Raw genomic sequence first — 23,671 nt, 5'->3', positions numbered from 1 at the left:
CCATTGACTTTCTGTTGTATCCTTGGGCAAGTCTTGTGGTCTTTCTGGGTTTCAGTGTCCTCTTCTATAAAATAAAGGGGTTCAACTTTGAGGTCCCTATCGGGTCCAAGACTCATTCTTTCTTTGATCCTGACCCTGTTCTTCTTCACTCTCTACAGGTGGTCAATGGTTCCAGTGTCAATCAGGCCATTTCCTCTAATGGTATGCGACCTCTGAGTCACACAGGGATGTGGTGAGGTGGAAAGGGATAGGGAACCGGGTGTTACACAGAAGAAGAAACAGAAGCTCCAAGGCAGGAAGTATCTTGCCTTGGAAACCAAGGTTTCCTTGCTTTTCTGATTCCTCTCCCTTCCTCCTTTTTCCTCTTCCTTTCTCCTTCCTCCCCTCCCCTTTTCCCTTCTCCTTCCTCCCCTCCCCTCTTCCCTTCTCCTTCCTCCCCTCCCCTCTTCCCTTCTCCTTCCTCCACTCCCCTTTTCCCTTCTCTTTCCTCCCCTCCCCTCTTCCCTTCTCCTTCCTCCTCTCTCCCTCCCTCCCCCCCTCCTTCCAAGATTATCTAATCACATCTTCTCCATTTCCAGTGGGGGAAAACCCAAAGTCACACAGGAGGTTGGTAGAAGAACCAAGTCTAGAACAGAAATCTCCTAATTTCTCACTCAGTGCTCATTATATGACACGGATTTCAAGTCCTTCACTTGCTTGACAAAAAACTTTCTAAAGTTTTAAATAATAATAGCAAAGCTTTCTACAGACTTATAAAAGCTCAGATGGGGATACTGAACAAATTAGATGTTGTTGTTATTTTGTATAATAGGTATTATATGTAGTCTTTTAAAGTAGGAAAGATGATTATGAAAAAATAATTCACATTCCTGTCATACTTTGCTATTCACAAAGTACCTTATGCACATTCTCTCATGTGATGGCCCTGTTAGCAGCTCTGAGGCCAGTGATAATAATAGCTGCTCATATTCTGATAGGACTGTGCTTTCCTCACAACAGTCCCACAAGGCAGGAAGTACAAGTATTCTTTTTTTTTTTTTTTTTTTGGCGGGGCAATGGGGGTTAAGTGACTTGCCCAGGGTCACACAGCTAGTAAGTGTCAAGTGTTTGAGGCCGGATTTGAACTCAGGTACTCCTGAATCCAGGGCCAGTGCTTTATCTACTGCGCCACCTAGCTGCCCCCACAAGTATTCTTAATCTCATTTTACAGAAGAGGAAATTGGGGATGGGATAGGCAGGGGAGGTGGGGTAGAAGTGACTTGCCCAAAGTCACAAAGCTAAAAAGCAGAATCAGCCATAGAACCCAGAGCCCCTAACTAACAATCTAGTATTCTGCTAGACTAGACTACCTTCTTTTTCTACAGTTTAATTTGTGTTTTTTCTTCACATATTTGTTTAAATTATTATTAGATTTATAGTAAAGGTTCTTTTGTAAAGAGAAAGGAAATACAAAAATGGAGGGAAACATTGGAAAAGGTTGGGGGGTGCAGTGAGGAAGGTAGGCCTAGCCCTGACCTGATAGTTCCTGATGATAATGTATCTCCATTTCCCAGCAGGCCTTGAGAATGTGGACATCACAGTTGTGGCCCTGTATGATTATGAAGCCATCCATAGTGAGGACCTCAGCTTCCGGAAGGGCGACCAGATGGTAGTCCTAGAAAAGTAGGACCTGGCTTGGTGTTTGTATCCCTGAATGTAACTGGGATCATAGGAGGTTCATGTCAAGACACTGGGAAAGACAGGCAAACCTCTTTGTTGCTTAGAGTGCTATCTTAGCCAATATTGACCCTTAGCCCAAGACACCCAGGGTTTTTCTGGCCACAAAATTTCATCTCTTAATGTCCATTTTCCCAGGTTTGAGCCTATCCACACTTTGGTTGGTCCTCAGATAAGTTATGAAGGCCATCGCCTATACTAGATATTTTCTCAGCTGTCTAGCACCAGCCAGAGCTTGGACAGAGCTCATGGTCACCTGCAAAGCTCAAGAAAGCTTCACAAGAGAACTTTGAAGGAGAACTTTAATTCCTAATCCATATGAAATGAAAATAATACTCATTCGGGTTAGAGCTGAAAGGGGCCTTAGAAATAATCTAGCCCAACCCCTTCCTCTGCTGGATGCCCAACTCTGACCCTCCCTGACAAGTCTGGAGTTCTCTATCTAAATCCCAGTGAGGGAACAAAAGGGCAGAGAGTTGGTTTGAAGCACTCTAGTTCTACCACAGTGGGATGACCCTATTTTCTCCTCCTGCAGGTCTGGAGAGTGGTGGAAGGCTCGATCCCTTAAAACCCGGAAGGAGGGCTATATCCCAAGTAACTATGTGGCCCAAGTCAACTCACTGGAGACAGAGGAGTAAGTACAACTGTTGCTTACTCTCCAGGAAGAAAGTCTAGAAATACACAGGGTTGAGAGGGTCATTGTGATCTATATCCAAGCAGGGATGATTTAGACCATCTCAAACAGATGAAGATCTTCCCAAAAAAGGTGTCACTGCCTCTCTCTGAAGCCCATCTTCCCAAATAGGAAGGTCTGCCTTAAGTCTAACCTAAATTACTTTTGCTGCACTTTATGACCATGGTGCTCTGTGAAATCTCATCATGACCAGGTGTTTCCTGAAGATGAAAACAACATCACATTTTCTTGTCCCATGCACTCCATCAAATCTTTGATCCTGGATCTCTCTAACTTCATTCCTTTAGCAAACACTTGTTGAAATTATTATTATATTTATAGTCAAGGTTCTTTTGTAAAGAGAAAGGAAATACAAAAACTAAACAAAAACAATAACTAAAAAGTTATTTTGTACAGGGCTCTGTGCTCAGCTCTTGAGAAAATACAAAAATAAGTAACATACAAAGCCAGTCCTCAGGGAGCTTACAGTCTAGTAGGCAGATAAGACATGGACACAGATGAATATGACACATCAAAATGTGATCAGTCCAGAAAAGGAGTTTGAAGTCTGTGAGATCAGAGAAGGCTTCATAGAGTGGGTGACATCTAGTCCGGCTTCTTCATCTTCTTGCCTTTGGGACAGCCTTCTCTGAATCCCAGGCCACTTATCTTGGTCACTCAGAGTTACCATGATTCTCTACTGTGAGCCCAGCATGCCCCAGGAATCAGGATTGCACTGTGGGCTCTCCTGGTTCTCAGCCCCCACACCCAACCACATACCTTGCTCTTCTCCTGCCACAGATGGTTCTTCAAAGACATCAGCCGTAAGGATGCAGAACGTCACCTACTAGCACCTGGGAATGTACTGGGCTCCTTCATGATTCGGGACAGTGAAACTACCAAAGGTAAATCCTTGGGTGGCAATGGGAGACAGGGTGGCAGGAAGTACTGATATGGTAAAGTGAAAAGAGTACCAGATTTGAAGTCATGGACTTGGGGTTCAAATTCCAGACTGCATGATTTGGGGCAAGTCGTTTCCTTTCTTGGGACCTCAGTTTCTATATATATAAAATGAGGGAGTTGCACAAGCTTATTTCTAAGGCCCCTTAAAACTCTAACATTTTATGGCCCTATGATTCCTGGAGGACAAGTGAGGAGTCCCCCTGGAGTGGCCCAACCTGACTATGTGGTCATAGCCCCTTTCTTAGTCAAACACCTGGGTGAAGAGTAACTAGAAGTTTCCGTTTCTTTGGGGCTTTCAAAGTCTACAAACTTCTTTCCTCCCAACAGCCCTGGGAGAGAATACAAACACTGTTTTCCCATTTTATAGATGAGCAAACTGAAAATCAGAAGTGAAGTGACTTGTGAATGGCCTGGCTGGAACTTGAACCTAGGTTTTCTGTCTCCATGGCCAGGGATATTTCTACTATTCAATTCAACAAACATATATTTGGCACACATTATGTGTGCCACACACTACGCTACACACTGGGATACAAAAGCAAAATTGTCCCTCCCTTAATGAGTTAATTAATGCCTTAATCTTCTTGAAGTATTCAACATGTATACACAGAAGTTAACATAAGGCGATCTGAATAGGAAGAGAGCACAAATAAGTAAGGGAATAAGGGAAAGCTTCCTGCAAGAGGCAGCTTCCTTCGAAGGAAGATGGGATAATGAGAGATACAGATGAGGTGGGAGATCATTTGACAGCTTGTGTAAATGTTCAGAGGTGGGAAGTAGAACCTTGACTTTGGAGAACAATGTGGACTATGTGAAGGTTAGTAAAGCCCAACAAAGGGGCAGCTAGGTCGTACAGTAGATAAAGCACTGACCCTGGATTCAGGAGGACCTGAGTTCAAATCCAGCCTCAGACACTTGACACTTACTAGCTGTGTGACCCTGAGCAAGTCACTTAACCCCCATTGACCTGCAAAAAAACAAACAAACAAAAAAGTAAAGCCCAACAAAACTCAAGGCCTGTGTAAGGAGCTAAAATTCTAGCTAGTCTGTCTAAAATATCTAATGAGTGGTCACCAATAAATTATAAGCTTTAGCAAGAGTTAGACTTTTAAGCATTTATTAAGGAGAATAAGAATTTGGTAAAGAGAGAGAGAAAGGCCTAGATTCATCTATTAAAGGGAGAGCGCATTCCTAGCTCCGCTCTCTGCCAGAGTCCTAACGAAAGAGAGCGAGAACGACAGCCTCACCCTCTCTTCCTCCCACAAGCAAATGTCACTTCCTGATGCCAAGGAAACGCATGTCTTGCCCTCAGACGCCTTCTCCCCATGGCGGGGCGTTCTGCAGTAAGTCTCCAGCAGGTGGCATTATTCCAATCATTACACCTGGCTTACTCCTCCTCCATTCCAACTAACATGCTATTGAATGGAGCTGGAGAAATTCACATGACTTTGAAGAGTCCACTACAAATTTGCTATCTAATCTCTACTGAGCCCTCACAGTGAAATGATCCTTTCACTCTTCCCTAACTGATTCTCTGCCCTATCTCCCACAGTGGCTATTGAGAATCTCTTCCCTTTAAATTTCCCACACCATATCCCTGCTTTACAGCTAAAAACCTTGACTATTCAAGACAATGGAATCCATTTGCCTGAACTTCCTTCTTTCTCCTCTTCATCTCACAATCCTTTGACATGATCCCCTATTTTTCTCCTCCTTTATTCTAATCCCTAATAAAGAGCTGGCATTTCTCTTTGCCAAGCCCAACCCCTCCATGTGTATCCTGAATCCTATCCCATCTTCTCCAGCAGATTGCCCACACAATCATTCAAAAGACCTCTCTGGTTTTTAATCTTTCCTTTCCTATTGTCTCTTTGACTACCATCTACAAATATAGCCAAGTCTTTCCCACTCTTAAAAAACCAGCACTTGATACTACCATTCCCTCACACTATCATCCTCCTTCCTTTCTCAGCCTAGAAAAAGTTGTCTACCCTCATTGCCTCCACTTCCTCTCTTGTCCTTTCTCAAACCTTCTTAATCTGGTTTCCTCCTTCATCACTCAACTGAAACTGTTCCCTTGAAAGTCACCAATTCAGGGGGCAGTTAGGTGGTGCAGTGGATAAAGCACTGGCCCTAGATTCAGGAGGATCTGAGTTCAAATCCAGCTTCAGACACCTGATACTTACTAGCTGTGTGACCCTGGGCAAGTCATTTAACCCTTATTACCCTGCCAAAAAAAAAAGTCACCAATTTTAATTGCTAAATCTGATGGCCATTTCTCATTCCTTATCTTTCTTGACTTCTTTACCATATTTGACACTATTAGCTATATTTTCCTCCTGAAAGCTCCTGCCTCTTGGGGTTTCCTTGAAACCTTTCTTTCTTGGTTTTCCTATCTGCATCACTATTTCTTTTCAATTTCCTTTGCTGGATCATCATCCATACCATGTCCCCTGACTTTGGATGTTCCCCAAGACACTATCCCAGACCCTCTTTCTTTCTATATTCTTTCAGTGATGACATCAGTTCACATAGAGTTAATTGTCCTCTCTATGTAGATGACACCCAGATCTATCTATTCAGCCTTAGACTCTGTCCTGACCTTCAGTCCAACATCACCAATGGCCAGCTGAGCATTTAGGATTCAATGTCCTGAAGATATCTCAAATTCAACATGTCCAAAACTAAACTCATTATCTTTCCTAAATCTACTCCTCTTCCAAACTTCCCTATTTTTTTTTTTGCAGGGCAATGAGGGTTCAGTGACTTGCCCCTGGTCATACAGCTAGTGAGAATCAGGTGTCTAAGGCCGGATTTGAACTCAGGTCCTCCTGAATCCAGGGCCGGTGCTCTATCCACTGCGCCATCTAGCTGCCCCTAAACTTCCCTATTTCTATAGAAGGTACTACCTTATTCCAGTCACCAAGGTTCCCAAGCTTGTTGCCATCTTTAGCTCCTCATTTTCACTCACCATAGATATCTAATTAGTTGTCAAATATTGGGGTTTTTCCACTGCATCACTCAAATTATCCTTGTCTTCCTTTTCACACAGCTGCCACCCTAGTGCAGACTGCCATCAGCTCTCTCTGAGACTATTGCAACAGCCTCTCCATTGTTCTCCCTGCCTCTCTAAGCCATCCCTTATATAGCTGCCAAAGAGATTTTCCTAAAGTACAAGTTTAATAATGTTACCCCCTACTCAGTAAACTGCAATGGCTCTCTATTACATGCAGAAACAAATATATGAACTCCTCCATTTGGCACTGAAAATCCTTTACAACCCAACTCCCAACTACCTTTCCAGATTATTCCCCTCTGTTCTTGTTACCAGCCAAACTGGCTTTCTTATTGTTCCTCATACATGACATTCCATCTCTTACCTCCATGGATTGGCACTGTCTGGGCCCCCACGTATATACCTCTGTATGTATATATTGTCTCCCCCAGCTACATCTGTGAGTAGAGAGAAAGGGATTGACATGAGATGTGGTTGTAGAATTAATAAGATTTGGCCACCAACTAAATATAGAGGATATGAGAAGGGAAAGAGGGAAGGATAACTCTGAGATTATGAATCTAGCTAACTGGAAGAATACTACTACCCTCAACAGAAAAAAAGGAAGCTTGGGAGGTCAGATATAAGGGGGAAATGATCATGTCAGTTGGGACATTTTGATATGCCAAAGGGACATCTAGGTGGAAATATTCAGCAAATATTTGGTGATGTAGAACTAGAGCTCAGGAGAGAAATAAGGGTTAGACATATGGATGTGAGAATCATCAGTAGAAAGATGATCACTGAATCCATGGGAAATGGTGAAATCACCAAGAGACATGATGTAGAACCAGAAGAGAAGAGGAACCTGGACAGAGCCTTATAGAACAACCATATTTAGGGATTAAGAGATGGATGTTAAACCAGCCAAGGAGAGGGAAAAGGAGCAATCAAACAGCTATGAGAAGAACCAAGAGGGAGCAGTGTCATGAAAGCCATGCGTTAGAGAATACCCAGGAGGAGAGAGCATGCAATAGTGTTAAAAGCTGCAGAGAAGTCAAGGATGCCAAGAACTGAGAAAAGGCAGTGGGATTTAGAAAGGAAGAAATCATTAGTAATCTTGGAGAGAGTCATTTCAGCAAAGAGGTAGGAGCTGAAGACACATTCTAAAAGAGGGAGAAGTGTGTGGGTGGTGAAGAAGTGAAGATAGCTCGAAGAGAGGCCAGCAACTTGGCAGTGAAACAGAGGAGATCTACAGAAGACTAGCTTAAGGGGGTGACAGTCAAAGGAAGGCTTTCTAAGGATGCAGGATACAGGGAGTTTCTGTGGCAGCAGGAAAGGAACCAGCAGAAAGTGATAGATCAAAGGTGAAAGAAGGGAAGGGACTAAGCAATAGAGCATGTTTCTAGAAGAGATGGAAGGGGAAGGAATCAGGGTCACAAAATAGGACTGAGTTGGCCTTGACAAGGAGAACTACTTTTTCCTCAGAGATTGTCTTGAGTCATTTCAGTCATGTCTGACTCTTCATGACCCCATTTGGCTTATTTTACAGATGAGGAAACTGAAGCAAACAGGGTTAAGTGACTTGCCCAGAGTCAAACAGCCAGTAAGTGTCTGAGGCTATATTTGAACTCAGGAAGATATCTTCCTGAATACAGGCCTGGAACTCTATCCACCTAGCTGCCCCTCCTCAGAGATTATGGAAAAGGAAAAGAGGGTGGGTAAAAGTATAGAGGCATTTTGAGGTATGGAATAGAGGGGATGAGTAAGCTTACATTGGATAGCCTTAATTTTCTTCGTAAAATAAGAAGTTAAGGTCCTTTGAGGAGAGAGAGAGAGAGAGAGAGAGAGAGAGAGAGAGAGAGAGAGAGAGAGAGAGAGAGAGAGAGAGAGATGAAGAGGGAGTGTGGAAGGTAGGGTTGAAAAGAAAGAAGAAAGTTTGGGACCTTCTCTGAATGGTGATGAATCCATCCATTAAGCAGCACTGTGAGGTTCTAACTAGATGATAGAACAGGAAAAAGCTCTAGATTAAAGTCATAGGTCTTGAGTTCAAATCCAGACTCTGCTACTAGTATGGTTTTAAGCAGACTACTAACCCTCTCTGAGCCTCAGTTTTTCACCCATAAAATGGGTTTGGACTAGTTGATTTATATGACTGCTTTCATTTCTAAATCTATACCCCTGTGAACCTAACAGTATGTTATGATCCAGGATCATATGTTATGATCAGGAGTGGTAACCATAGTAGAGATTTTTTTTAAAGGATGGCTACGGGGCACCTAGGTGGCACAGTTGTTAAAGCACCAGCCCTGGATTCAGGAGTTCCTGAGTTCAAATCCAGCCTCAGACACTTGACACTAGCTGTGTGACCCTGGGCAAGTCACTTAACCCTCATTGCCCTGCCCACCCCCCCCCAAAAGGATGGCTGCCTGTGTGAACATGTGAATGTGTTTGGATAATTCTGTGTATTCATGTTTCCATGTGCATGCATGTTTGTGAGTTTATGCATGTGTGTCCAGGCACACTTTGTGATAAAGTAAAAAGAACCTTGGTCTTGGACCCAGAAAGATCAGGTATCCCATTTAATCAACCATATGACTGGAAAAGTCCCATCTCTGAGACTAAGTTTTCTAATCTGCAAAATGAGAATAGGAATATTTGCTTCCTACCTCACAAGGCTATTGTGAGGAAAGTACTTCATGATCATGGAAGTGCAATAGAAATGGGAATTACTGCCATTATTTATACAGGGGTGTGTGTGCCCATAGGATTATGGGTTGACAAATAGTTGATTGGATGGAGATGATTCTGGAATAGAGGGCAGGAGAGGAGCAATCTTCTCTTAGCAGGTTCACAGGCTGAATGTGAAAAATTTAGAAACAAGACTCAACTTGACTGCGTGGTCTACACACACAACCCTCCTTTGTAACAAAGAAACACAGTGAAGCAAAACTCATTGACACAGTAACTTTTCCTGACACCATATACAACATTCCACAACCAAAGTCCAAGTTGTTTTTCACCCAGTTGACTGGTTTATTGTTGGCATTAAAGGGAGAGGGAGTTTCCCTTGTTACCCTTTACACCAAGATTACCTCCTTGCCTCCCACTGTCCTAAGGGTGGCTGAGAAGGGGAACAGTTGGTTGCATATTGATGGGGCTATCTAGAGGGTGCTGGAGTCTACATATCCAGGGGTTCTAAGCCGGCCCAAGAACAGAGAGTAGTAGAGAATTGTGGGAGGGTCAGTGGTCATGGTGTATATTTCAGATGAGAGCAGAGGGAGAGTTTGGAGGATGGGAGCACATGTTGCCATGGCACTTGCCTTGACTTGTCTTTCCCAGTGTACTCATCATGATTTTCAGAGAGTTTGTGCTAGTAGAGGGTTTGAAGGTTTATTGTTTCTATCCATCATATCGCTTATATCAGTACAGTACAATGACTTGAGGTATGAGATTCTATCTTGTACAACTTGTCTGTGTTTGCCTCTGAGTCATTGCTCCCAAAGGAGCCCACCTGGATGGGGGCAGTTGTGGGGAAAAGGGACACTGGGAAGCCTAACACCAACAACCTCATTTATGACCAAATGGGATTTATTAAATTGGCATTGACAATTCCTAGGACAGTTCCCCAGGGATATGCCCCCTAGGAAAGGCTGAAGAAATCATGTGAGTGGTGCTAGGAGACCTGCCCAGAAGGGGGAGAGTTTAAGGAAGAGGGGTTAAAGAAGGACGTCAGGCTGCTTAGATTCCAGGACAAGAGGTCTTTCCTCTCCTGCCCACTCAGGCAGCTATTCCTTATCGATACGGGACTATGACCTCCAGCACCAGGATGCAGTGAAGCATTATAAGATTCGGACCCTGGACAATGGTGGTTTCTATATCTCCCCACGGAACACTTTCAGCACCCTGCAGGATCTGGTGGCCCATTACAAGAGTGAGTATTCCCTCAACCCCAGGGCCAACAGCAGTGTCTTCCTCAGGGAATCCCAGGGGAGCTGAAGGGGTGATGGGTATAGAGATAAAAGCATTGAATTTGCAGTCAGAAGATTTGGTTCTACTTGGTTCAAAATTAACTGTGTAGGGGCAGCTAGGTGGCGCAGTGGATAAAGCATCGGCCCTGGATTCAGGAGGATCTGAGTTCAAATTTGACCTCAGACACTTGACACTTACTAGCTGTGTGACCCTGGGCAAGTCACTTAACCCTCATTGCCCTGCAAAATAAATAAATAAATAAATAACTGTGTTATGGGCAAGTCATTTCCCTTTTCTGGGCCTTAGAAGGAAGTGCAAAAATTCTCTCTCAGGTCCTTTCTAGTTGTGAATGTATATTAAGTCTCTGGGGTGAAATGGGTACAGCAGCAACAACTGGTTTAGAAATCATCCAAGTTAAATTTTTTTTGGGGGGTGAGGCAATGGGGGTTAAGTGACTTGCCCAGAGTCACACAGCTAGCAAGTGTCAAGTGACTGAGGTCGAATTTGAACTCAGGTCCTCTTGACTCCAGGGCCGATGCTCTATCTACTGTGCCACCTAGCTGCCCCCAAGTTAAAATTTAAAATTGAACAGTAGGTTGGGTTTGCCTGGTTGGGGCCCCCTGCCCCAAAAAGAATTGGGTACACTTGGCAATACTCCCTTTCCTGCTGGTGGGTGTCACCCAGAACTGATACCAGGGCTCTGTTACAGAAGGCAGTGATGGCTTATGCCAGAAACTAACAGTTCCCTGTGTGGTCCCCAAGCCCCAGAAACCCTGGGAGAAGGATGCCTGGGAGATCCCCAGGGAATCCCTGAAGTTGGAGAAGAAACTGGGAGCTGGGCAATTTGGAGAAGTCTGGATGGGTAAGAGTCCTGGGCTAGGTTGAATGAGAAATGTGGGGAAGGACTAAGTGGGAGAGGGAAGGGAAGATCTGAATGAGTTTAAAAGAGTAATTTCTCTGATAAGAAACCAAATTCTCTGGCTTGTCCAAAAGTCCATTTGCCTTAGACGTTGTGTCCCTAACAGTCTATGTTGCTCGCTTCCCTTCTGAGAAATTCAGTCCAGAAATCAGAGATTCCCTCCTTGGGGAGGGATCCATTAGGAAAGGTTTCTTAGAGTAGGGAGAGGGAGTGTGAGTGGCAATTCCCATTAGGATCCTGAATCTGGCACCCCTCCTTACCACAGTTTCTGTCTCTCTACAGCTACCTACAATAAGCACACTAAAGTGGCAGTGAAGACCATGAAGCCAGGGAGCATGTCTGTGGAAGCCTTCTTGGCTGAGGCCAACTTGATGAAGACTCTACAACATGACAAGCTTGTGAAACTGCATGCTGTGGTCACCAAGGAAGAGCCCATCTACATCATCACTGAGTTCATGGCAAAAGGTGAGGGCGGCTATCAGGGCTCAGAACAAATGCTTCCTCCAGGAAGCCTTCATTACCTTTGCCCTAGGTAATTGTACTCCCTGCCCCCCTCCACCTGCCCCTAGTCACAGAAACTTGGAAAGGGTCATTTCTTCCTTCCCTCTAACATAGCACGTGGCCACCTCTTTTATAAAACTCCCTAACTCTGGACACTATGTCTCTATCAATGCCCTTCCAACTCTAGAGAGTCTGTTTCCATGATTGAAGTACTTAGGAGAATAAAAAGAGATCAGATGAAGGAGGGATTAGGGGAGGAATTCATCGAATACAGCCTAGAAAAGAGAGAGAAGTCCCTAGTGCCCCACCTGAGGAAGACTTGAGAGGGTGATACCCTTGCCTTTGGTGAGAAGAAGGGAAAACAACAAGCTAAGATCGTCACCCTAATTCACCGTGCTGGAGGAAAGGTTCTGTGCCCAGTCCCGTGCTGGGAACTGCGGGGACTCCAGAGAAAGGAGGCTGGTAGTCTAGTTAGGGAAACATGATTGAGGCAATGTGAGGTATGGTACATGGAGCACTGCCTTGGATTCAGGAGACCTGAACTCAAGGCCCACCCCTCAAGGGAAGAGCTATGTAGTAGGTCTGGGGAGCCAAGTTCATTAGTGGGTCTGGCTCACCCCTGAAATCCAGCTCAGCTCTCTCCCACCTCTCCCCTCCTCCAACTAGGAAGCCTGCTGGACTTTCTGAAAAGTGATGAAGGCCGAAAACAACCCCTGCCAAAGCTCATCGATTTCTCAGCCCAGGTGAGTGGGTGACCTCCTTGGGAAATTCTTTACCCCACCTCCACCCCCATTTCCAGTGGTGTCATGGGGAGGACCCATTTTTCCATCCCAACTCTCCCCTTGCTGTTTTTCTTCGGGGTCTCCATAGGGTGGAAACTCAATGGCAGAAGCTCTGGATTTGGATTAGGACCCTGTGTCAGTTACTTATTCCTGTTCTTTAGTCGAGTGTCCTTCCTACTACATGGAGACACTCTTGACTCAAGACCAATTCTGGCCCGGGTGATACTGGGTCTGGCATGGGGCAAGACACTTCATCTGTCTGGGTCTCAGTATTCTCTCTGTAAAATGAGGAGACTAAGCTTAGTGATCTCTGAAGTTCCTCCCAGTTCTGACATTATATGGCCTATGTTTTAAAGAACCTTGTAGCTCTTCATTCCATGATGCTATATCAATAATCTGGATGCAAAAAGTCTTACTCTTCCTAAAGCAGTTCTTTCACTGTATCTCCCCTCCTCAAAGACTTTCAATGGCTCCCCATTTTCTATGGGATAATAATAATGATATATCCACATTTATGTGGTGCTTTAAGTTTTGCAAAGTGTTTTACATACATGATCTCATTTGATTCTCATACAATCTAAACTATTTAGCTAGGGTTTCAAGGCCCCTCCGCTGTGTATCCCAGGATGTCTCTCTAGCTTTATTTACCACTGGTCCCCTATATAAGACCTCTATTCCAGGAAGACTGGACTCCTCACAGCTCCATTCTACCCTCAACATTCTCTTATGCCTTACAACCTCTGTGTCTAGGCTCACACTGTTTCTCCTGCCTGAAGTATCTTCCTCCTGTTCTCTGCTTGTTTGGATTCTTCATTCATTTAAACATTTATTAAGTGCTGATTGTGTGCTGGACCATGGAGGAGATATAAAGATAAATAAGACACAGTCCCTAGCCTCATTAACATTGCAGTTGTAGGGGGGATAAGACATGAATGAATAAAAAAGCATTTATCAGACACTTACTATGTGTCAAGCACTGTGCTAAGTACTGGGGATAACAAATAGTGAAACAGTCCCTGATCTCAAGAAGGTCACATTGTAATTGGGAGAGACAATACAGCAAAGAAAGTTCAGTTGACATCACAAGGGGGCACTGATAGGGTGGAGAGCAAGCCTCAGGGGTCTTTAGTTTATATAAATAGGTCAGATAATAATGCCAGGGGACTGCAAGGCATACAGACAGGCCAGATGGTAAAGCATAAAGACCAAGGGTTGGGGTAGGAAGGGGTGCGACAAAAGAGGATGGCAAGGGAGAAGGGTGCCCCTAGTGGGGCACTATGATCCAAATAGAGTATTGAAGGGGCAGCTAGGTGGTGGAGTGGATAGAGCACTGGCCCTGGATTCAGGAGGACCTGAGTTCAAATCAGGCCTCAGACACTTAATACTTACTAGCTGTGTGACACTGGGCAAGTCACTTAACCCCAATTGCCTCATCAAAAAAACCAAACAAAACAAAAACCAAAACCAAATAGAGTATTGATTATCCACCTTTAATTTGCCAGGCAGTATGCTAAATTTTGTTGTTGTTCAATTGTTTCTTACTCCTTGTGACCCCATTTGGCATTTTCTTGGCAAAGATGCTGGAGAGGGTTGGCAGCTAGGTAGCGAAGTAGATAAAGCACCGGCCCTGGATTCAGGAGGACCTGAGTTCAAATCTGACCTCAGACACTTGACACTTACTAGCTGTGTGGCCCTGGGCAAGTCACTTAACCCTCATTGCCCTGCAAAAAAAAGGAAAAAAAGAAAGATACTGGAGCGGTTTGCCATTTTCAACTCATTTCACAGATGAGGAAACTGAGGCAAATGGGCTTAAGTGACTTGGCCAGGGTCACAGAGCTACTAAGTGTCCGAGGCTGTATAAAGAATTAAACAATCCTGGCTATCAGGGAGCTTACATTCTGTGAGGTATAATAGGAAAAGGATCATACTCAGAATCAAGAGCATTCACTCATTCATGTACATTAATTGGGCACACACTGCATGCAAGGCCCCAAGATTGTTGCTGTAGAGAATAACAATATGAGTAATATACCATCCCTGCCCTCAAGAAATTGCATTCTGGTAAGAAGCTAAGATAGAGATACAAATACAAGGTAGGATGTAATATGGGCCCTGAATGAGGTCCCAAAAAAACATTATGAGCATTTAAAGGAAGAAGAGGCATTTCTACCTGAGGGCATCAAGGAAGGCCTTGAAAGAAGGAAAAGGAAGAGGAGATATGGATGGGAAGCACCATCTGAGGCTGGGAAGATTTTCTATCCCAGAGACTTCACAAAGAGTACAGGGAAGGGTTGGGGCCCGAGCACACCTAAGAACAATGCAGGGAGGGAAAAGCAGCTTTGACTATGCAAACCCAAGGTTGGCAAACTATGTACAATAAGTGGACCTGCCTCCCAGGGGACTCTCCGGAGAGGAACATGGAAATGAGAATTTGAAATTTCCAGTGTGGTGCCCCAGAAAGACAATAAACTGGCTTGTTCCTCATTTCAAAATATGGATTGTCAGAGGAGGAAAGGTCCTTGTTAAGATAGAAAATCTAATAATAACAATCACTGAAGAGAGCCCACAGACCTCCAGTCCAGTCTTGGCTGTATCACTAATTCACTATGTTAGGAAAAGGAAGGAATTAAAAGGTGTATAGGCCAACCAGCTCACTTGACAGAAAAAAAAAAATGAAGCCCTGAGAGATGAAGAGTGCCCAAGGTCACACACCAAGTATGAGCAGGTCCAGAAATCTGGTCTCCTGCTCCTTAGTTGAACAACCTTCCATCTGACTTAAGGCCAATCCTGGTCCCTGGTGATTGTTCATCAATGACATTGATGGTAATAGCTTACCTCAGAGCATCCTGAGTACTTAGACCCTAACAACCAAGCCATTAATAAATACATATTTATTAAATTGAATTGAGCCTCTAAAGGCTAGCAGCACCCAAGTACCCTGTAAAAGATAGTATGGTAGGGGCAGCTAGGTGGCACAGTGGATAGAGCACTGGCCCTGGATTCAGGAGGACCTGAGTTCAAATTCGGCCTCAGACACTTACTAGCTGTGTGACCCTGGGCAAGTCACTTAACCTTCATTGCCCAGCCAAAAAAAAAAAAAAAAAAAGATAGTATGGTATATAGGAGTATAAATTTAGAGCTCAAAGGAATGTTAGAGGTCTAGTCCAACCTCCTTCATTTTACAGATGAGGAAACTGAAACACAGACAGGTTAAATGACATTTCCTAATTACACAGGTAGTAAATGATAGAGCCAAAAGTCCAAACCCCAACTTCTCTGACTACAAAGTCAGCACTCAATGGAAAGCTGGGGGTTTTAGCCTTTTTTTTGTTTTATGGACCCCCTCTCAGAGTAATGGTTCTAAACATTTGAAAGAAATGCTAAATTTACTGAAAACAAAGATAAAATGTTTTCTCATTCAAGTTTAAGGGCCCCCTGAAATCTATCCATGTACCCTTTAGGAACCTACAGACCCCACCAGGTTAAGAATATGATGTTAAGGAAAGAACATTAGTTTTTGGAGTTCAGAAAACTGGGTTTAAAACCTGACTCTGCCATTTTCTAACTGTAACACTAGCTTTCTGGGTCTCAGTTTCCTCATCTGTAAAATGAGGGAATTGAAACACATGGCCTCTAAGGCCCCTTCAATTTCTAAATCCTTTGATCCTAACAGTTCTCAGAAAATCCAAAGCCAAGAACCTGCTTTTAGACAATGGTGTTCATTTGCTGCCATCTGCTGGTTCAGCCTACCTAGGACACCACCATGCTGATTGTAAATCCTTAAGTCACTGGGAGCTTAGGCTACTCTCCACCCTCTCTACATTAAACTGGAGCAAAATTCAGGTTGTGGTTATTTCTTAGGAGTGGGGTTCCAGTTAATTGCGTTCCCCAGTTAGATAAGGCCAGAATCCTTCTCTTAATAATAACTGACGTAGTGGACCTTGGAATTGACCTCAGCACCAGAAAGACAGGTTCAAATCTCAGCCCTTAATATATGTTGCCAACATAGCCTTGGATGAATCATTTAACTCTAAAATTCTAAGTTGCAAAGAAGGGATCATCCTGCATTGGTAAATGGAGTTTTCTCACCCAGGAGTTTCCTATACTAATGAAATCCAGTCCCAATCCTAGTAAGAATAATAGCTAATATTTACAGTATTCACAAAGTTTACTAAGGGCTTTACCTGTATTATCCCCTTAGATGCATAACAACCCTTTGAAGTAGGTGTTATCATTTTTAAATTAAATGTTATTTTATTTTTATGAAGATCTACCTTTTTCCCCTCTGATCTCCCATTGCACCTCTTGAGAAATCAAGAAAAACAAAACCCCTGTGGCAAACATGTAGAGTCAAGCAAAACAAATTCTTGCATTGGACATGTTAAAAAAAAAACAAAACACCAAAGTAGCCTAATTGGCAATCTGAGTTTATCACCTCTCTGTCAGGAAGTGGGTAGGCTGTTTCATTGTAAGTCCTCTTCAAATTGTGGTTAGTCACTGTATTGCTTAGAGTTCCTAGGTCTTTCAAAGTGGTTTGGTTTTACATTGTTATTGTATAAACAGTTGTCCTGCTTCTATTCACTCTTCTATGCATAGTTTCATACAAGTCTCCCCAGGTTTGCCTAAAACATCACCTTGCTCATTTCTTTCAGCCCAATTGTACTCTATCATAGATCATCTTCCCATAGCTCATTCAGCCATTCCCCAATTGAGACACACCCCCTCAGGTTCCAATTATTTACCACCACAAATATTTCTGTACACATAGTTCCTTTTCCTCTTTCTTTGATCTCTTTGGGAGATGGGCTGAATTGTAGTATTCCTGGATCAAAGGGTACATACAGCTTAATAGTGTGATGTTTAAAATCTAACTGTGATGTCGCCTTAAATTAGAAGCATTAGCACTGGTCTTTAGGCATTAAGCATTTATTAAAACATACCAGATATTCACGTGGAATTCAGAAAGTTAAGAAAAGGCCTATCTAGCCTAGAATTCCAGCCTGGTCGGGTTCTTCCTCAAGTCCTCCACCACTAGCCTGCTTCAACCATGAACTCAAACTGAGTGTGGAAGCTTTTTATAGGTCTGGAGCAGAGGCGGTCCTTACACACTGCTTCAAGCTGATTGGTAGGCTTCATCCAAATCCATTGGTTCACTGGACTTGAAGGTGGTCTCAAGTTGAGTTCAAAGTCCTTAGCTTCTGAGAACAATACCTTCTTCCAAATTTTTCTCCCTCCCTCCCTCCCTCTCTTTCCCCCCCCTCCACAAGATTGCAATCAGGTTATATATGTACAATCCACAAGTGTTCTTTTTATCAGTTCTTTCTATAGGGGTGCATAGTATGCTTCCTCATTAGTTCCTTGGGATTGCCCTGGATCATTGTACTGCTGAGAGTAGCTAAGTCATTTACAATTACTCATTGAACAATACTGCTATCACTACTCACAATGTCCTCTCAGCTCTGCTCACTTCACCATACATCGATATTCATTAGTCTTTCAAGATTTTTCGGGGATCATCTTGTTTGTCATTTCCTGTAGCACAAGACCATTCCACTACAACTATATAACACAGTTTTTTCCATCATTCCTCAATTGATGGACATTCCCTCGATTCTCAATTCTTAGCCTCCACCAAGAGTTGCTATAAATATTTTTTGTACAATTTTCCCCCCTTTTCTCTTTTTCATGATTACTATTGTTAACTGTTTCCCTTCCATCCTATTCCCTTCCCCAGGATATTTATTCTATTATCCATCTTCTTTCATCCTATCACTCTTCAAAAGGGATTTGCTTCTGTCTGTCCCCTCCCCCACTCTGCCCTTCCTTCTTTTGCCCCTCTCTCTTTATCCCCTTCCCCTCCTATTTTCCTGCAGGGTTAGAGAGATTACTCCACCCAATTGAGTGTGTACCTTAGTCCCTCCTTGAGCCAATTCTAATGAGATTGAGGTCTTTGAGCCAATTTTGATGAGTGTTAGGCTCATTTACTGCCCAGATTAAATAGATTAATCCACCCAGTTGGGTGTGTCTATTAGTCCCTCCTTGAGGCAGCTCTGATGAGTTTAAGATCTTTGAGCCTTTTCTGATGAGTGTAAAATTCATTTACTGCCCTGCTCCTCTCCCATCTCTTCCCCCCACTCCATAAGCCTTTTCCTATTACTTTCATGTAGGATTTCACTTCTGCCCTTCCCCCCCTCCCAGTGAATTCCCTTCACCCCTCAATTTAACCCTAAAGATGTTATCATCTAGCTAAGTGACACAGTGGACAAATCATCACCCCTGGTCCCAGGGGGATCCCAGCCAAAACCCGGCCTCAGACACAAGACAGTTGCCCAGTGTATGACCCCAGGTATGTCCCCCAGCTCCATTTTTTTTTTTTTATGGTTCTCTAGGGTCTTGTATTTGAAAGTCAAATTTGCCATTCAGTTCAGGTCTTTTCATCACAAATATCTGAAAGTCTTCTTTTTCATTAAAGTCCCATTTTTTCCACTGAAAGATAATGCTGAGTTTTGCTGGGAAGGTGATTCTTGGTTGTCATCCCATTTCCTTTACCCTTTGGAATATCATATTCCATGCCCTCTGGTCCTTTAATGTAGAAGCTGCTAGATCTTGTGCTATCCTGACTAGGGCTCCACAGTACTTGAATTCTTTCTTTTTGGCAGCTTGCAATATTTTCTCCTTGACCTGAGAGCTCTGGAATTTGGCTATAATATTCCTAGGAGTTTTCTTTTGGGGATCTCTTTCTGGAGGTGATCAGTGGATTCTTTCAATTTCTATTTTAGCTTCTTCTTCTAGAATTTCAGGGCAATTTTCCCTGAGAATATCTTGGAAGATGGTGTCTAAGCTCTTTCCTTGATCATGGTTTTCAGGTAGACCAATAATTTTCAAATTATCTCTTCTGGACCTATTTTCCAGGTCGGCAGTTTTTCCCAGAAGATATTTCACATTGCTCTCTATTTTTTTTATTCATTTGGATTTGCTTTATTGTGTCTTGGTTTCTCATAAAGTCACTGGCTTCCATTTGTTCAATCCTAATTCTTAGGCAATTATTTTCATCAGAGAGCTTTTGTACCTCCTTTTCCATTTGGCCAATTTGACTTTTCAAGCTGTTGACTTTTTTCTCATGTCTTTCCTGCATCACCCTCATTTCTCTTTCCATTTTTTCATCTACCTCTCTAACTTTATCTTCAAAGTTCTTTTTGAGTACCACTATGGCCTGAGACCAATTCGTATTTTTCTTGGAAGCTTTAGATATAGGGGCCCTGATATTGACATCTTCCTTTGAGGGTGCCCCTTGGTCTTCCTTGTTACTGAAGAAACTTTCTATGGTCCTCACCTTTCTCTGTCGGCTCATCTTGCCTTTCTTTTACTAGACTTTAAGCTCTTTAAAGTGGGGCACTGTTTCCAGGCTGCAGTATCCCAAGCTTAAGAAATCCCAGGTGGTATGATTTAAGGAGAATCAGGTTCTTCCCTAGCCCGGTCTGTTTCCTGGTCCTAGATGACCCCAGATCAACTTGCCAATCAACCAGCTTTGTGTGTTGGGGTTGTTAGCTATGATGATCCTGTGCCCCTCCCCCACCTGGGCCACTTCTACTCGAGCCTACCACCTGGTTCTCAGTAGGGGTGTAAAATCCAAGTTCTGCCTTAGCACCAACATAGACCCCTGTAGTCTCTCCCCTTCCCAGGGCTCAGCCCACTCACCAGACTGTGAGCTTAGTTCCAGATGACACTGGTGCTTCAGCTGATTCAGAGGCTCTGGGGGTCTCCTTCTCTGGTGAGGACTTCCTGAGACTGGATCTGTGTCAGGGTGACTGTGGGGTTGAGCCCGACTCCTATATCAGCACAGCAGCTCCCTCCTTCTGACCTTCCAAGCCATTCTTGGTTAGAAGATGATTTCAGCACATTCTTCTGTGAGTTTTGCTGCTCCAGGCATTTTCCTATGACCTTATTTGGATGTTTTTTGGAGCAATCATGTCATGAATTCGGGAGTTCACTGCCTTTCCTCCACCATCTTGGCTCCACCCCAGAAGTCTCCAGTAATACCTTCTTAAGGGCCAGCCAGGTGTGGTTACAATCTGATTAACTTGAAGTAGGCTAATCAGCAAAGTCAACCACTCTCACTTAATTCAATCAGTTTAGATTAATCTCCAGGTGAGCCTTTGAGTATCTGCCAAATCCCATTATTTTCTCACAGTAGCTTTTTGAATATAGTTCCAAATTGCTTTTCAGATTGGCTGAAGCAGTTCACAGCTACATTAATAGTGCATTAATATGAGGGGGCAGCTAGGTGGCACAGTGGATAGAGCACTGGCCCTGGATTCAGGAGTACCTGAGTTCAAATCTGGCCTCAGACACTTGATACTTACTAGCTGTGTGACCCTGGGCAAGTCATTTAACCCCCATTGCCCTGCAAAAAAAAAATAGTGCATTAATGTACCTGTTTTCCCACAGCATCTGTCATTTTTTTGGTCAACTTTGCCACTCTGAAGGGTATGAGATAGAACCTCAGAATTGTATTAATTCGCATTTCTCAAAATATTAGTGATTCAGCACATTTTAAAAATATCTTTATTTAAAGTTTCAAATTCCAAATTCTATTTCTCCCTCCCCCTGCTCCTCCTTCCAGGGCAGCTTTTTATGCTATTGGGAGTTTTAGGACAAAGGGTCTAAAGTTATAAGGAAACAGATTTCACTTCAGTGTAAGAAAGAAATTAAAATCGAGTTGTCCAAAAACTGACATGGTCACCTCATGGCTGGATGATCATTTGTCCAAAATGCAATAAATAGAAAATGCCTGCTCAAGGATGGGTTGCATTAAATGCTCTTTGAAGTATCTCTCAAGACTAACAATTTAGAATTTCAATAGCTAATTGAAGCCTAGTTGATCTTAGTGGCCCCAGGTTTTTTTGTTTGTTTGGGGTTTTTTTGCAAAACAGAATAATTTATTTTACCATAAGATATATAAAACAGAACTGATCTCATTTTTAAGCCTAATTTCACCAATATTGCAGTGCAAGAAGTTTACCACCACAGGGCTCCCAAAACCTATCACATTATACATAAATGAAACAAACCCAACTTGCAAAATTAGACACCAGAACATTAAAGTATCTACAATAATTATAAGTAGTGCAAAATATATATCATATCTACAGTGCAGGTATTGAGTATCAAAAAAAATTGTGAACAGTTAGAATGTTTGTTTTTAACAATGAATGTATCAGAATGTATTAAAATAAAAACAAATTTTTAAAAACTATATATTTTTTCCTCTTTTTTCAAGAAAAATTGTTGGGTTTCTTCCCAGGTCTGTTCTGGGAATCTGTTACATAATTCAAGTTGGTCTTGGGAAGTGAAATTTTTTCCCTTGTTTGAGGATACAAGTCTTCAGTTTGACCTGGAATTGGTTCAAAGTCCTGAATGAACATAGCAAGCAAGACACAACTCATCTCTTGCTCCAGAATGATCTTATTCTGAGGGTTATCATAACAAGCAGCAGTTAGTGAAGGGAACAGCACTTTTTCTGGGAGGGGAGGAAGACAATGGGTAATACTTACTGGGTTAGTTCCTACTCTGCTGGTTGGAATTTGACTTAAGTTGGAGGATGATTGTCTCTGGTTTTGGCATTGTAGATTGCTGAGGGAATGGCTTTCATTGAGGTGAGGAACTATATCCACCGAGATCTAAGAGCAGCCAACATCCTCGTCTCTTCAGCCCTGGTGTGTAAGATTGCTGACTTTGGCCTGGCACGGCTCATTGAGGACAACCTATACAATGCTCGAGAGGGTAGGCACTGTCATAGCCTCTTTTCTCACTTCCTGAATTATCACTTCCTTAGTTATCCTGTTACAACCTTCTTCATGCCCAGTGTGACACCTCCTTGCCCTACCTTAACACTAATTGGTTGTATGACTTTGGGCAAACCATTTAATGTCTTTGAGCTTAAGTTTCCTCATCTGCCAAATGAGGAGGCTGGAGACAGTGTGGTACATTTGAAAGAGCTTTGGCCTCTGAGACAGAGAGGGTCTGGCTTTGAATCCTGAATCTGTTGCTTACCATCTGTGTGGGATTGGGTAAATACTCTCCCTCTCTGTAAAACAAGGGAGGTGGACAGCCTTTCAATATATATGAGTTTATAACTCTCCTCTTCAAAATCGACCTATTTCCTCCAGGTCTAGGTTCAAAACTCTGTTTGTAGTAATGGGAGTTTATACTTGGATGCCTGGGCCATTAGTGACTAATAGTGGAGATTTCAGGCCAAATCTTACATGTAGGGACTAGGGTGGGGAATGAAAGAGAGTGGAGGTCTAAATGATTCAAGTACAGAACCCTCAGCAGGCAGGAGACATGGGCCAATCCATGAGGAACAGACAGAAAAGCAGGAGAGAGAAGGAAAAGGGGAGATGAAGGGAAAGGAGAGGATAGACTGGGGAAGAAACAGGAGAGGGAAGGAGAAGACAGGAGAGAGAAAGAAAAGGGGAAAGGGAGGAAAAGGAGAGGAGAGGGGAGGAAGGGGAAGGAAAGAAGAAAGGGAAAGAAAGACGAGAGGAGAAAGGAAGAAGAAAGAAGAGCAGAAATGAAAAAAGGAGAAGGAAGACATGAAAGAAAAGAACAAAACAAATAATTTAACAACCATCAAAAATTTAAGCACAGAATCTTGAAAGCAGATAAGTCAGAGGAGAAAGAGAACCTATGAAAAATGAAAGATACAAAAAATTCCTAGTTGTCCTTATGGTTGCAATAACCCAGTTCAATGGATCAAGTACAAAGCTATGTACTGCTAGTGAACTGTATCTAAAATGAATGACAAAAAGGTACTATCAAAGGCAATGACTGAAACACTAGTTTCTTTGCAGAAATAGAAAATAGAAGACCTGGATAAGATTCATAATTATTGACTTCAACATTTCCCAGTGTCTTATAAGTTATAGCAAATCACTTCACTACCCTCCTTTCAGATACATTCCTTTCCTAGCTATCACATACCTATTATCAAAATATGATGACATCAATGACCTTTCGGGAAATAGTTCAATCCTGTGCTTACTTAATGTTAAGCTTTACATCTTGAATCACCCCCAAAATATTCATAAACACTTAGAAGAAAACATAAACTGGCCCAAAAGCAAAAAGTATGTGCCAGAAGTTCCATG

General features: G+C 42.9%; 1 protein-coding gene across 1 annotated transcript in view; it reads left to right on the top strand.

Moving 5' to 3' along the window:
- Nucleotides 1-23,671, top strand: part of HCK (HCK proto-oncogene, Src family tyrosine kinase) — a 41,605-nt gene that overhangs the window by 9,947 nt on the left and 7,987 nt on the right. Inside the window, exons 3-11 of the mRNA XM_043990083.1 lie at nucleotides 159-201; nucleotides 1,557-1,662; nucleotides 2,252-2,350; nucleotides 3,191-3,294; nucleotides 10,132-10,281; nucleotides 11,029-11,181; nucleotides 11,521-11,703; nucleotides 12,406-12,482; nucleotides 22,151-22,304. Of these exons, the coding sequence (XP_043846018.1) occupies nucleotides 159-201; nucleotides 1,557-1,662; nucleotides 2,252-2,350; nucleotides 3,191-3,294; nucleotides 10,132-10,281; nucleotides 11,029-11,181; nucleotides 11,521-11,703; nucleotides 12,406-12,482; nucleotides 22,151-22,304 (1,069 nt within the window). The remainder of the gene's footprint in view (nucleotides 1-158; nucleotides 202-1,556; nucleotides 1,663-2,251; nucleotides 2,351-3,190; nucleotides 3,295-10,131; nucleotides 10,282-11,028; nucleotides 11,182-11,520; nucleotides 11,704-12,405; nucleotides 12,483-22,150; nucleotides 22,305-23,671) is intronic.

This window comes from Dromiciops gliroides, chromosome 2 (genome assembly GCF_019393635.1).
Source record: "Dromiciops gliroides isolate mDroGli1 chromosome 2, mDroGli1.pri, whole genome shotgun sequence".
In the NCBI taxonomy this organism is placed as follows: domain Eukaryota; kingdom Metazoa; phylum Chordata; class Mammalia; order Microbiotheria; family Microbiotheriidae; genus Dromiciops; species Dromiciops gliroides.
Note: the sequence above shows the minus strand (reverse complement) of the source record. Positions and strands in the feature narration are given on the sequence as shown.